This window comes from Pollachius pollachius (assembly GCF_949987615.1).
Source record: "Pollachius pollachius genome assembly, chromosome: 8".
NCBI lineage: Eukaryota > Metazoa > Chordata > Actinopteri > Gadiformes > Gadidae > Pollachius > Pollachius pollachius.
The window spans coordinates 11,542,087-11,555,421 of record NC_136941.1 but is presented as its reverse complement, the minus strand read 5'-3'; the positions used below and the strand labels follow the sequence as shown (position 1 = coordinate 11,555,421).

The following is a 13,335-nucleotide window of genomic DNA, read 5'->3' as shown; positions in this document are numbered from 1 at the left end:
CCTCTGCCTCCGGCTGGGAGCTGTGATGTAGCAGGAGGATGCTCCTATGATGTAGCAGGAGGATGGTCCTCCTAAAGCAACATTTTGCTAACCGATGTCTTTTCGGATCGACGCTGACAGACAACATTCTGGGGAGCCGCCGGGTTCAATATGTGGCCTATGATTGGTTGAACTCATCTGATTGAGGTGATCGGTAATCCGTTTGTTAATGTGGCCTAGGACACGGGTGCTATGTTGCACGCTATTACAAATCCACAGACGTATCATGAGCTTTTCGGCAAATAATTCAAATGACAAACCAGTGAAATATAGGAATCAACAGTCTGGTTATTTTATGATGATACAGAGGTAATTGTGTTAAGGCTGATTTTACAAGATTAGTAGGACCATGTTCATATGATAATTATAATGAGCTTGCATAACCTAGTACTAGGTAAGCTCCTCTACATAGCGACAGAGATTTAGACTTTGAATGAATCTGACTGTGCTGTACCTCTTTTCCTGGGGACAGCAGTTCGAGGAAGACAAAGGATGTCACTGCCTTTTGCTGTGGTGGTGGTCCTGGTGGCGCTCCTGGCAGGCTCACTATACGCTGCAGCTGAGGCTGACCCTTACAAAATCCTTGGGGTAACGAGAAGCGCCAGCCAGGCTGAGATCAAGAAGGTCTACAAACGCCTAGCAAAAGAATGGTATGTGACACACTCAGTCTACTATTTAATATAAATATACACTGGTCAGTAACACAAGCAGCAAATATGGTAGCAGGTGCATGGGGGTTTCAAGTGTTTCATGAATAAAAAAATATTTCGTCATTTCCAGGCATCCCGACAAAAACAAAAGCCCAGAGGCGGAGGACATGTTCATCAAGATCACAAAGTCTTATGAGGTTTGATATTCCTTTCAGCTGTTAAAAAGAAAAAAAACATGATGTACAGGCCATAATGTGCCTCTGGTTTATTATCCTCCTTCTATTATTCCTGTGTCTTCTCACCCGTGTAGATCCTATCCAGCGAGGAGAAGCGTTCCAGCTACGACCGATACGGACAGACGGATGACACCCAGCCCTACGGCCAGTACCGCCATCGCCACAGCCACTTTGACTTTGACGAGGCCTTCTTCAACTTCCCCTTCAACAAGAACAGCCGGGACTTTGCCGACGGCAAGTATGCACTACACTTTGACCAGTACGTCAACAACGTGGTACCTGGCAGCTTCAAGAGGCCCTACCTGGTCAAGATTACCTCTGACTGGTGCTTCAGCTGCATCCACATCGAGCCCGTCTGGAAGGAGGTGGTGCAGGAGATGGAGACGCTAGGTAAGGAAAGAGAGAATCCACTGACCAACTGAAAGTGCTTAGTGTGTTGCTATGTTAAGATGTCCATATTTGGAATTATACCTGATATACAAAATCGTTAGTCAACTTATTAAAAGTATTCTGAAGAGGAGGTTGTACAAAAGTGACTGAAGAGAAAAAGTGAACACTTTTTATACTATGATATTATTATATGATTATAATATGATAATATTATTATTATCATTATAATATATTCATCAATATATTTTTACATTATTTAGGAAACTAAAGAATGTTATTTTTATTTACCGTGCTGTTTAAGTAAAAATAAATCAGTTAAATATAAAGTAGCTTTGATGCTACTTTCTATTTTTTTGCAAGATGTATAGCAAGCTTAGCCTTTGTGCAGGTTCACGTGTTAGAGTAGCCAGCCCATTGAGGACCACTGTGTGTGGGTATCTGTGGATGCAGGCGTGGGCATTGGCGTGGTGGACGTGGGCTATGAGAGGCGTTTGGCCAACTACCTTGGAGCCCACCGCACGCCTTCCATACTGGGGGTCATCAACGGCAAGGTCACTTTCTTCCATTACGCCGTGGCCAAGGAGCTTCTCAAGCAGTTTGTGGAGGACCTGCTTCCACAGAGGCTGGTGGAGAAGGTGACTCATATTTTATATTTTCAAATAGAATAGAAGTATACAAGAAGCTTTGTTTAGTAACTGTACTATATCAATAATGCACACATTGTGAGCTAGCTAATTGTTTACTTGCAAAAGCTATTATCAAGTACTACGTATCCCGTTTCAATCAAGTGGGAGAAACTTGCTGAGGAGGATATCCATGGTCAACTTGTATCCCTGTAGGGGAATTATTGTTGTGTGTTCTTAATGTGCTTACATTAGCTGAAGGATGGTCAAGAGGCTGAAATAAAATAAACAACAAACAAATAAAACACTTTTTCGCTTCGGTAATGCCACAACACGTCATAATGAATAAACAACCTGCAATAAGGACTCCATAAGAAACAAATACTATGTAAATCAGGAATCAATAAGGAGACAATACGAAGGCAATACAGTATAATGGTCCAGCGCCTCATAAAGGGATGAGGCGGTTGTGAGGAAGGACATCGTTGCAACAACAGAGCATCTTAATGCCTGTGCACTGTACCTTGAAGAGCGTCTGAGTCACAGGCTGAATATGCTTGCTCTCAAGATAGCTGAAGACAGTGCATACATGTGGTGCTACCAGACTGTGATTGTTGTTCCTAGGTCACTGATAAGAACCAGCTAGAATTCCTAAACAGCTGGCAAGGGATCAACAAGCCACATGTGCTCCTTTTTGACCAAGTGCCTGCAGTCCCTCTACTGTTTAAGGTAGGTGCACTAAGTAACACACACACACACAAACGCACGCACGCTACAAACCTCACACTGACAACCACACAAGCATGCACGCACGCCACACACCACTCACACACACACACACGCACACACATGCATACACGCACACACACCACACATCACACACACCCACACACTTTATTTATAATTGAAAATGTTTACCTCTGATTCTCCACAGCTGACAGCATTTGCCTACAAAGATTACCTGCAGTTCGGCTACGTTGACCAGGGCATCTCCGACACGGCTGATCTTCTGAAACAGTTCAACATCAACACTTACGCCCCCACAATGTTGGTCTTTAAAGAGAATATAGACAAGCCAGCGGACATCATACAGGTACATGCCTCAGACAAATGCCATGTTTTTTTAAGGAATATTGGCCTCAATGTTGGACCCTCATCTGCTGGATCTCTGTTTGGTAACGTCGGTCAACACCATGAGTTGTCATACTGGGGATGTAGGCTTTAGATGTTGTCCTCTCCTCTATGGTTCTCTGCAGGCCAAGGGAATGAAAAAGCAGATCATTGATGAGTTCATGTCCAACAACAAATTCCTCCTGGTTCCACGCTTGGTCAACCAGAAGCTCTTCGATGAGCTCTGCCCTGTGAAACAGTTCCACCGACGCAGAAAGTAAGACATGCTATATTTTCCTGTTTGTCTGGCTGTATCAGATTAATCAGGGATTGCAGAAAAAGGAAGTTCACAAAATATCCTTGGTTTATGTTGTATATTATTGTCTACATTTTCTAATTCTGATGCAACATCATTCTCATTGGAATGCAATTAACTTCATGCCTGATCGCTTTAAGTCTAATATTAATACTTTCATTTTCTATTTTGACTTTATTTTGTATTATTTTGGAATCTTATCTTCCTATTGTTAATATAACCTTTTTGTAACGGTTTTGTGATTTGCATGTCGTTATCCTTCGGCACCAACCGATCCCTATGCCTCCTCTCTAAGGTACTGTGTGCTACTGATGACCAGCGACGAGGAGTCCTTCTCCCCTGGGAACCAGGCCTTCCTGTCCTTTGCCTCAACCAACACAAGGGAGGTGCTGCGCTTCGCCTACGTCTACCAGAGGCATCAGCAGCCCCTGTGTGACGTCCTGACGCAGAGCAAGGAGACACCCTGGTTCTCACAGGTACACACGGAGCTCATATTCTCAATGACCCCATACTAGTATATGTAGCCGGGAGCACAAGGAGCCCATGTCAGCAGATGGAGCGTGTTTGTTGCGGGAGCTGTTTTTTTTTTTATCACTTATTATAAGGGCCAAAGTCTATTTTTGATGCAGATATTATGAAATATTATACGCCCGACGGGCAAAAAAATTATCTGTAGATTTTCGTGGTTTTGACAGTGGACGCTTACACAAAAATAATTGTATTTTTGTATTATTTTTCGGAACATATACGATACTCTAGTGGTTGTGGATTCAAAACCAAGGTCTTCAGTTTAGCTTACACATAGGTGTCTCTCAGCTAGGCTTCTAACCTCTACCTTCTCATTCGTGACGCACATCTAACGCGTTGGATGAAGCACCTTCTAAATAACTTAACAGTGTATGTTAAAGCGGTGTGCCCTTGGCCCTGTGTGTGCGTTTGCGTGCGTGCGTGTGTGTGCCCCAGGTGGTGATCCTGGAGAGGCGCAACGCTGCAGGGAAGACCCTGTACAAGCCGGTGACGGCGTGGAATGGCAGCGACGAGGACCAGCAGGCGCTGGTGGACGAGCTGGAGCGCCTCCACAAGGACCCGTCCATCCTCAACTACGACGCAACGCTGCCCGAGCTCAATAACGAGTTTGCCTCGGTATGTTCCCCCCCCCCAACCCAACCTCCACTGCCTCTGAAAAAGTGACTTGCTTTGTTCAATTGTAACAGTCTAATCAACCTGGGGATGAGGCGGAGTTTGTAGTTTGAAGTATAAATATCGTCTTTTTCTTATAGATGTTTATTATCCGATGGATCTACTCTTCCTATGATTATCTCACGGAAGTCGTGGATGATATTTTGCATAATAACTGGTATGTATTGATACATTGATATACTGATATGCGTTAAATATTTATGGTTGGCTTTCATTAACTTTCTTTAACAGAGAAATTACGTGATTCAGTAGATATTCTTTGTTAATCGCCTAGTATCTGCATTCTAAGTATGTAAGCATCTAGAGGTGTAAATCACTTTTTTATTTTTCCAGGCGAGAGATGATGCCCCTTGTGTCTCTGATCTTTTCCGCCCTGTTCATCTTGTTTGGAACTGTGGTCATCCAGGCTTTTAGGTAAGAATACTGACTGAGAAACACTGCTAGACTCAATTCCCGCACCACTCAATCACTTTTCTCTAAACCCCTGTAGTTAGTTCTCAAAAAGCCAAATTCGATCAAAGGTCGAAGGTTGTTTACAGTTGAATTTGAAAAAAAAAGAGAGTGTTAATAATTGAAACCTTCCAGTTAATTTTTTATTTGAATGGGTTTTCTGTATGATTGCAGCGACTCGAGTGAGGACAAGCAGACCAAACCTAAAGGAAAGGACGGACTAAAAACAGAAAACGGATCCCCAGGAGGTGCATCGAGGCAAGCCAGGGATTATCCTTCAGGCATTCATAGTTTCATCAACCAACTGGTTTAATGTCTCACATATCTAGTATTAAACAAGTATTTAACATTTTCTTTTTGATGCACAATGTTTTAGGGCTCCTAAAAAGAGTTTTGTGGAGGTGACGGAGCTAACAGACATCACGTACACCAGTAACCTGGTGAGGCTGAGACCAGGACACATGAACGTGGTGCTGGTCCTCACACACGCCTCCAAGAACATTCTCCTCAGCAAGTTTGCCAAAGAGGTGTACTCCTTCACGGGGTGAGGTCATCGCTCCCAGTCGTTAAGCACTGAACTTTTTTTATTACTGTTACCGGTATGGAAATGTGCTTGGATAAAACAATGTGTTGTCTCAAAGGTGCTTTTGATAAGGTTTAAGAGCTATAACTTGAGTGTAATCTGTTTCGCTCTCTTTCCCGCTCTCTTTCTTCACAACTCTCAAAGCTTCCAGCAACTTTAAGGAATGTTCTGGTGAAGCTTGGTTTTATATTGGCCCCTCCTATAACCCTAAATAAAGATGATGTTCAAGCTAAATAAAATCAGCATGAAATGGAACTGCAGTCCACAAGTTGAGGTTGCAGAGCAGCAGAAGGCCACCACCGGTGACATTGTGTAACACTATATCCAACCCCCTCTTATCAGTTCACCAAGTCCTCCTCATAATGGAGCCGTCATTCCATTCACACATGACACAGCTTGTTTTTTAAACATAATAACCCTGAAACTAACCCTTACTTCCCCCTGCAGGAGCGTGACGCTGCACTTCTCCTTCCTGAACATGGACAAGCACAGCGAGTGGATGCACTCGCTGCTGGAGTACGCACAGGACGCCCTGCGGCGCGACGCCCACGACGACCACCAGGCGGCCAACCGCAGGGCGGATTACACCGGCTACGTGATGGCGCTCAACGGCCACAAGAAGTACCTGTGCCTCTTCAGGCCCGTGTACACCGGCGAAGACCCCGACGCCAAGTCTTCCGAGGACGAATCGGGAGCGGGAACGGGCGGGGGGGCGACGGTGTCCAGCAGGTCGAGGCCCGGTTCCCGCGACGACCACCCGCCGCCGCCGCGCAAGTCCAACCGCTCGCGCTCCGTGTCCACCCTGCAGATCCACCACAAACTGGACCGGCTGGGGCTGTGGATGGAGAGGCTGATGGAGGGGACCCTGCCTCGCTACTATGTCCCCGCCTGGCCCGGACTGGACAAGATCACCCCTGGGAAGTAGGACCGGGCGTATCATCCTCATCCTCCTGACGCTGAAGAGGTCCGCCTCACGTTGGGTACGAGTAAAGCCTCCCAGAGGGTCTTTGGTTCCGTTTTGTACTTTGAACGACCGATTTATTTATTTATTCCGACCTACTGACGTGCTTTGAAACTGCTGTTGGTTAAATGTTGAACGTACAAATACTGTGGGACAAGTACACGCAAAGCATGCTACTAGATCTCACCAGTTTTGTTGTTTTGGTACTTAATTATTTATACTTATTTACACTTTTTAGGTCAATGCTGCTGCTATAGCCTTTAAAACCAGAATACAAATCACTGTGGTCAACTAGAGTTTTATTTGCCTCCATAATGATTATATTACATCATAAAAGCATATTACATGATATCATAATCATAACAAATATTGTAGGCAAGATGTTCTATCTGTCTTAGTCTTGAATGAAGAAAACTGTGAATGGAGATGCATGTCTCTTGCACTAGCCTTTTTGCATTTTTTTGGCATTTCTTTGATCAGATTACCTGAATGCGGATTTTCCCTGCCTGTGCAATATAGCGGTTGCTGTTAACGAAAATGCCTTCATATTACCCTAGGCTTGGCATTATCAATGATCATCCTGACGGATCACAAAAAGTGGACAATATGTAGACAGTGTTTCGTCAGTTTTGTTAAGTAGAAGCTATGACATGATATGATGACACGGCACTGGCCGTGCATTTCATTGTCGCAAAAGCTTCCAAAGTCTTCGATAACCTGGCATGTACAAACACGTTCATGTTCAATGAATTAGGCAAAGAAAACATTAATTTTTTGTGTGCTCTTGTAAATGTGTACCCCTATAATGTCATTATTGTCAATACTGTGAACTGTAGATATTGTACATATTTATCAAACCTATAGATCGGTATTTTAAAGGGAAAAAAAATCGGTGATATGAAAGATCAGTTCATGTTTTACATGGATTTATTATCAAAATGTGGTTATTGTTTTATAGTGCCCATAAACATTGTCTTTTGGTATTATAACTATTAAATGAAGTGTAAAAGGCATCGATGAGTTTAATTTGATTTGTCTCAGATTGTGCATATATTCTTTTGCTGGTCATAAGAAATGCTTTCTAATTTTACATTTATGACTTAATGAAAAGGTATTTATTCCACTAAAATCTCACACCTTCATACTTCACATTGAAATTTGTGATGATTTCATGAAATGTAGAAGAATTCAGAATATATTATTTTGGGTAATATTTAGTTTTCGGCAGCACACACATCATTTCAAAAAGCAAATTTGCGGCAGTCAGCGCTGTATTTCCTGTTGAACAAACATGCATACGAACACAAATAAATATCAGTTCATTTCATGGATTATTTTATATCCCAAGGATACATGATGTAAACATGATGGTGTCATACTGTACCTGTCGTGTCATACGCTGGAGACACCTCCACCAAATCACACCCGACCAGGTTGAGCCCACGGCATCCCCGCACAATCTCCAGCCCCTGCACAAAGCGAGTACATGAGGCTGAAGCTGCCATTACCATGAGGCCCATATTCAAAAGCATTAGTTATTAATATTCCAAGGCGTTCACATGTCATGCTGCCATGTATGTGTTCACCAGATGCATGGCCCAGTGTGAGGTGATGATGACCTTAAAAATGGAGTCCCCCACGCTTAAAAAAAACAAAATAAAAAAAACCGCGGTTAAACGCATTGGTCTCACCTGTATGGTGGTCAGTCCTGCTATCTCAGGTGTGCCTGTTCCGGGGGCGAAGCTTGGGTCTAGAGCGTCGATGTCGAAGCTCAGGTACACCGGCCCACTGCCCATCTGAGCCCTGACCTCGACCATCAGAGGTTCCAGGGATTTGAACCAACACTCTTCTGCTTGCACGACACGGAAACCCTATAACACACAATTTAATGGTATGTTGTCATTGTAAATGCCAACCTTTTTTTCCACCCGTTTATCCATTTTTAGGCACACAAATTCTTGCAAACAATAACTATTATTGATGTGGTTGTTGTTGTAAGTAGCTTCCCTTCACATAGTTTGAACCAAATAAATCTGCCCATAAAATCCATTGTCCTTCATTGTTATTTAACCATTAGACAGTCTGATCGAATACAATGCAACTCTACACTTTAAAAAGATTTGATGTTCAAAATGCAGCATCAAATATCCATAGCATAGATAGCTTAAAAGCCAGAATTCTCCTGTTTATTTCATCTATATATGTTGGCAATGCTTTTAACTGCAGCCCACCATGCCTAAAGGACTTAGAGTGAATCCGGATTCTTTGCTCCAAACAAAATCTCAGCCCTACCCCTCGCTGTTACGCGTTCACGCGCCGTGGAGCCGTGTCCCGAAAGACATTTTAAGGTAGGGTTAGGGTTAAGGGGGAGGGCTAACATCCTCACAAAATTGAGATTTTCAATGGGCACACTCAAAGAAACTGAGAACGCTCAAGTTGTGACTTGCTCCCACAATACCTTGCGAGAATAACCCTAACCCTAACCCTAACCATATAATTCCTTCTTATTTGTTATTTGTTGTTTTCTTTCAGGAGATCATTGAGGCCGCTGCCATCACAGAGCCCATCCCTCTACCACCTCAAGCACCTCTTCTGCATTGGTAGCCCTAAGCACCCCAACCCCCAGGAAGATAGAAAGATTCCACTCCATCCACTGATGGTTTAAAACCGACCAAGTTATTGATAAAATGTGATGGTTGATGCCTTTTTGTAATGTGCAATATTAGCTCCATTATATCACTGGCTCTTGTTTGTATGATATTTATTAGGGGTGTTTATCTCTCCTTTATGGGACGATCCAATACGTATCTAGATACATGTGCTACGACACGATTCAGGGACGAAACATTTTAATAGTGAACGATTCGATGCAATGTTGTAACGATCCGGTGCGATTTGATGAGATATGAATCAATCTGATAGATAGTTAATATTCGTTTAACGTTAACACATACATTTTCTATTAATTAAAATAAGCCTTCTATAAAAGAGACATTGCCTACTTTCAAATATATATATGGTATAGGGACCATGAAATCTTAGGTTTTTATATTTATTTGTTTATGGCATTGGGAAAAAATGGAAGACATTTATAAATGTCTATTTATTTGTTTATTTATAGGCTTGATCACTGTCCTACACAATTCAAAAAATTGCGAAGCTTTTGTCAGAGGCAAGACTGGTGCTGGTGCACTGAAAAACATTTCACCGTTTTCGCACATGGCTGTTATTCGCGCACTCACAACTCCGGTTGTTCCCTGCTCGTTTCATTTTCCAGATCCGTATGGAAACGGAATGAAATGAGTTGACAATGCTGTCTTGATATCAGGCTAAAGCTCACTCAACCGATTAGCAACGTTTAAACCGGTGCGTCAACAGATTCTTGGTCATTTTAAATCGATTCAGGGGCCCACGTATCGATGCAGTCGCATCTGTGTTAATCCAACCAGATACCGATTCGTAATCGTTACACCCCTAATATTTATTTTTTTAATGGATGGCATATTACCTCAAGTTCTATGTTTATTCTGGTTTACATATTATGTTGATCTTGTATAATGTTTGATCCAAAATAAAGTTTTTGTGAGCATGAATAATATTTTTATCTAATCATACCGTGCTTTCCATGTGGGTAAGGTTGCATTCCTAGGACATTCAAACTATACAGTAATATTCCAGAGACAGATTTTTATCAAAAGATTAAAAAAACAATTAAAATAAAGATCAAAACCCCGTCAACGACTAATAACGCCGTACTGTAACTGGGTCTTGAAGGGTTGTCGTCCCATTTCGTAGGGGAAGAGTTGAAGGGTAGGGTTAAGGGGTAAGGGTAGGAGTAGGGTTAAGGTGGAGATTTTTATAGCGCAAAGAATCCGGATTGGGCCTTATTCTGGTACCTGCGCACGGCTCCACTCATAAGAATCAGGCGAGTAGCCGCTTCCCCTTAGGCCGATCTGGGCGACTCTCTTGCAATCTAGAAGCCCCTCCTCCACACACCGCCTGAAGGGGGTCCCGTGGCCGATCTTCTCCCCCAGCACTATGTCGCTGGTGTCTGCATGGGCGTCCACGTGAATCAGACCCACCGGGCCATATCTGACCAAAGAGTACCAAGACAGTTTACATGACCCATGGATATAGTATGTTTTACAGTGTGTGTGTGTGTGTGTGTGTGTGTGTGTGTGTGTGTGTGTGTGTGAAGCAAGACATACAGATATTCAGGTGCAGTATACACACATTTGACAAAAGGAAGCACTATACTGTGCAAACCCCTATGGGGTACACAAGATACCTCAACCTATTGTGTAGGTTTAATACAATACAGAGCAGAGCCAATAGAGGTGGAGACAGGGGTGGTGGTGGTGGAAATTGAGCTCAGTGCACTTAACCTGTGTGTGTGTATTTTTTTGTGTGTGTGTGTGTGTGTGTGTGTGTGTGTGTTTATTTATTGGTTGTGGATATTATTGCTGATGTGAAAATCTGAATTAATGATTGATCATAACAAATGATAATAAATAAATGAACATCCTATCATGATCATCACCTTCCAGTTGACTTCCAATGCCATGGCACATTGATAAATTTCTGGTGGCTCAACACAAGACACCTTATGCACGTCTGGTTTTGTCTTCATTTATTTTTTTCAGAAATGAGAAATATAAAAATACAAAAAGAAACAAAGACACGCACGCACACACACACACACACACACACACACGCACACACACACACACACACACACACACACACACACACACACACACACACACACACACTTACTTCTCAGCAACAGCCTGAAGGATTGGGTAGGCAATTGTGTGGTCCCCCCCTGCAGAAACCAAGCAATCATACAATAATAATCTGTACAGTATTTTAAGTCATCTTGTTTGTTGACTGGATCCTTGTCAAAGGTTCTAAAAGCGAGAACAATTTACAATGTAGGCCAATATTGTGCATTTGCCCATTTGTTTCATGTTTGAGTCAAATTGTTTACTTTCTGTTCATATAATCTCAGTGTAGCATGCCATGCAGGTCATTCAGTGTGATTCTCACCCATAGTGAGAGGGATACAGCCGGTGGCCACTATCTTACGGTAGCCCTCTCGGATGCGTTTGCAGGTGTCCTTCAGGTCATAGACATTGACGTTAATGTCCCCAATATCAGCCACCATGATGGACTCGTAGGGGGCTGCCCTAGTCCAGCTGTTGTATGCCCTCAACATCGCAGATTCTGCCCTAATCTGTCGAGGGCCAAACCTGTAGTAGAATACAATCGTAAATTACATTGTTCACTTGTTGCGGACATCCGCAGTATGATTTGCTCTAACTTAATCAGTGGCGGTGGGTCAATAGAGGGCGCTAGGGCGCCGCCCCTCTGTGAAATATTCACTTGAATATATCTGCCAACTATTAATAAACTATTATCAATACGAAATAAATCAACAAAAACATATAGCGTTTATCCTCGTTTAATTGTGTGATATACTTGTCACTGCCAGCAACCATTTAAATGCGTCTGAACGTCAATGATTTGGGCTAGGCTAGTTATTGGTCATTCGAAATAAAGCCCTCCTCCAAGTCAGGGGCGCCGGCCACGTTTAAGTCAATGTAAGCGCGATAACTTTTTGCTGTCTATCAAGCAGAGACAGCTTTTCATTGGTGCAAGAAAATTCGCCCTCGGGTCGCACCACTGTGCGCCCCAGGCCAATGGTATCGCTTTTCTTTTTTGTTATCACCATATTATTGGACAATTCAGCGAATCCATCACATAGGCTACCTCCCTCAGCAGCATTCGCGCACCACAACTACATGTAGAGAAGAGATAGAGTGCTAACTAGCAGAGAGTTGTAAGCACTTTCCACCCTTTTCAGTGGAGGAATTGGACTCCCCAAGCAATGTTATACTCAAAAGGAGCAAGTAAGTTACATATTAATTTAGTCTTTCGGCCTGTAGCATATAAACAAAGTGAAGCAACTGTCCCATATTTCTAACTGCATTTGAAGTAGACATTGAGACTCACAAAATAATAGGACAGTGATCATGATTTGTCTCAATATCAGAATAACAACAATGGGTCAGATAGCAATGGCTGGTGGAATGGCCATGCAGTAGGTCTGTATGTGCAGTGTAAGCTTGTCCAGGCCCTGCAAGTCAGGATGTAGACTATGAATCTGAATGAATAGTAGGTAAATAGGTAGCGGCCATCCCCAAAATGCACCAGAATACAGGAAGTCAAATCTATTAAATTCAAATTTTGACCCCCAGACCCACAGTCTATTACTGTGCCCCACCAATATTTTGGTGGGGCACAAACTGAACTTAATCAATGTGAAAGTTAATTCAAATTGAGACACTACCGTGCTCCTGGTCGGTTGGAGGTTCCAGTATCAATGGGCACGCCAACAAACGCCGCGTAGAGACCCTCCGCTGTCTCTCTGTACGGTAGTTTGGCCATCGTAGCGATGCCGGAGACCCTCGCAACGAACTCCGCGCTCGGGGGAACATTGTAGCTCTTGCCGGACTGGGTTCTGCTGGGGTTGAAGTTGGGGATTCTGCTGCCACAGTCACTCACTACCAACCTCTGAGTCAAGACTGGTAGTCTCCTAAGATGTGGGCTCAAAGCCCCCGAAACGATCCGTTTATAAAACATAGACATTATTAAGGAGACTCCAAAATCAGTCTACTTCACTTAAAGCATATGCAGTTTTATTTCTTCTGAGTCGTACACAGCACGGCACCGCCTCTTGGCATTTGCTATATTTAGTGTCGTGTTCCGTTGGAC

The 13,335-nt window shown here is 43.1% G+C and overlaps 2 protein-coding genes across 2 annotated transcripts; one reads left to right on the top strand and one right to left on the bottom strand.

Moving 5' to 3' along the window:
• Positions 1 to 531: 531 nt before the first annotated feature.
• On the top strand, positions 532 to 6,522 carry dnajc16 (DnaJ (Hsp40) homolog, subfamily C, member 16; the record flags this gene model as incomplete). The annotated part of the gene is made up of 14 exons (XM_079741030.1): positions 532 to 689; positions 820 to 886; positions 1,000 to 1,315; positions 1,766 to 1,950; positions 2,563 to 2,667; positions 2,873 to 3,031; positions 3,195 to 3,325; positions 3,660 to 3,840; positions 4,328 to 4,507; positions 4,645 to 4,721; positions 4,898 to 4,978; positions 5,189 to 5,272; positions 5,391 to 5,558; positions 6,045 to 6,522. 14 exons carry the CDS (start codon positions 532 to 534, stop codon positions 6,520 to 6,522), a joined length of 2,370 nt encoding a protein of 789 aa, XP_079597156.1.
• Positions 6,523 to 7,081: 559 nt separating this feature from the next.
• agmat (agmatinase (putative)) lies at positions 7,082 to 13,209 on the bottom strand (the record flags this gene model as incomplete). Its single annotated transcript, XM_079740936.1, has 7 exons — positions 7,082 to 7,836; positions 7,943 to 8,027; positions 8,250 to 8,429; positions 10,455 to 10,650; positions 11,335 to 11,383; positions 11,608 to 11,810; positions 12,911 to 13,209. The coding sequence occupies 7 exons, from the start codon at positions 13,207 to 13,209 to the stop codon at positions 7,757 to 7,759; spliced, it is 1,092 nt and encodes a 363-aa protein (XP_079597062.1). The 3' UTR covers positions 7,082 to 7,756.
• Between the last annotated feature and the right edge of the window lie 126 nt (positions 13,210 to 13,335).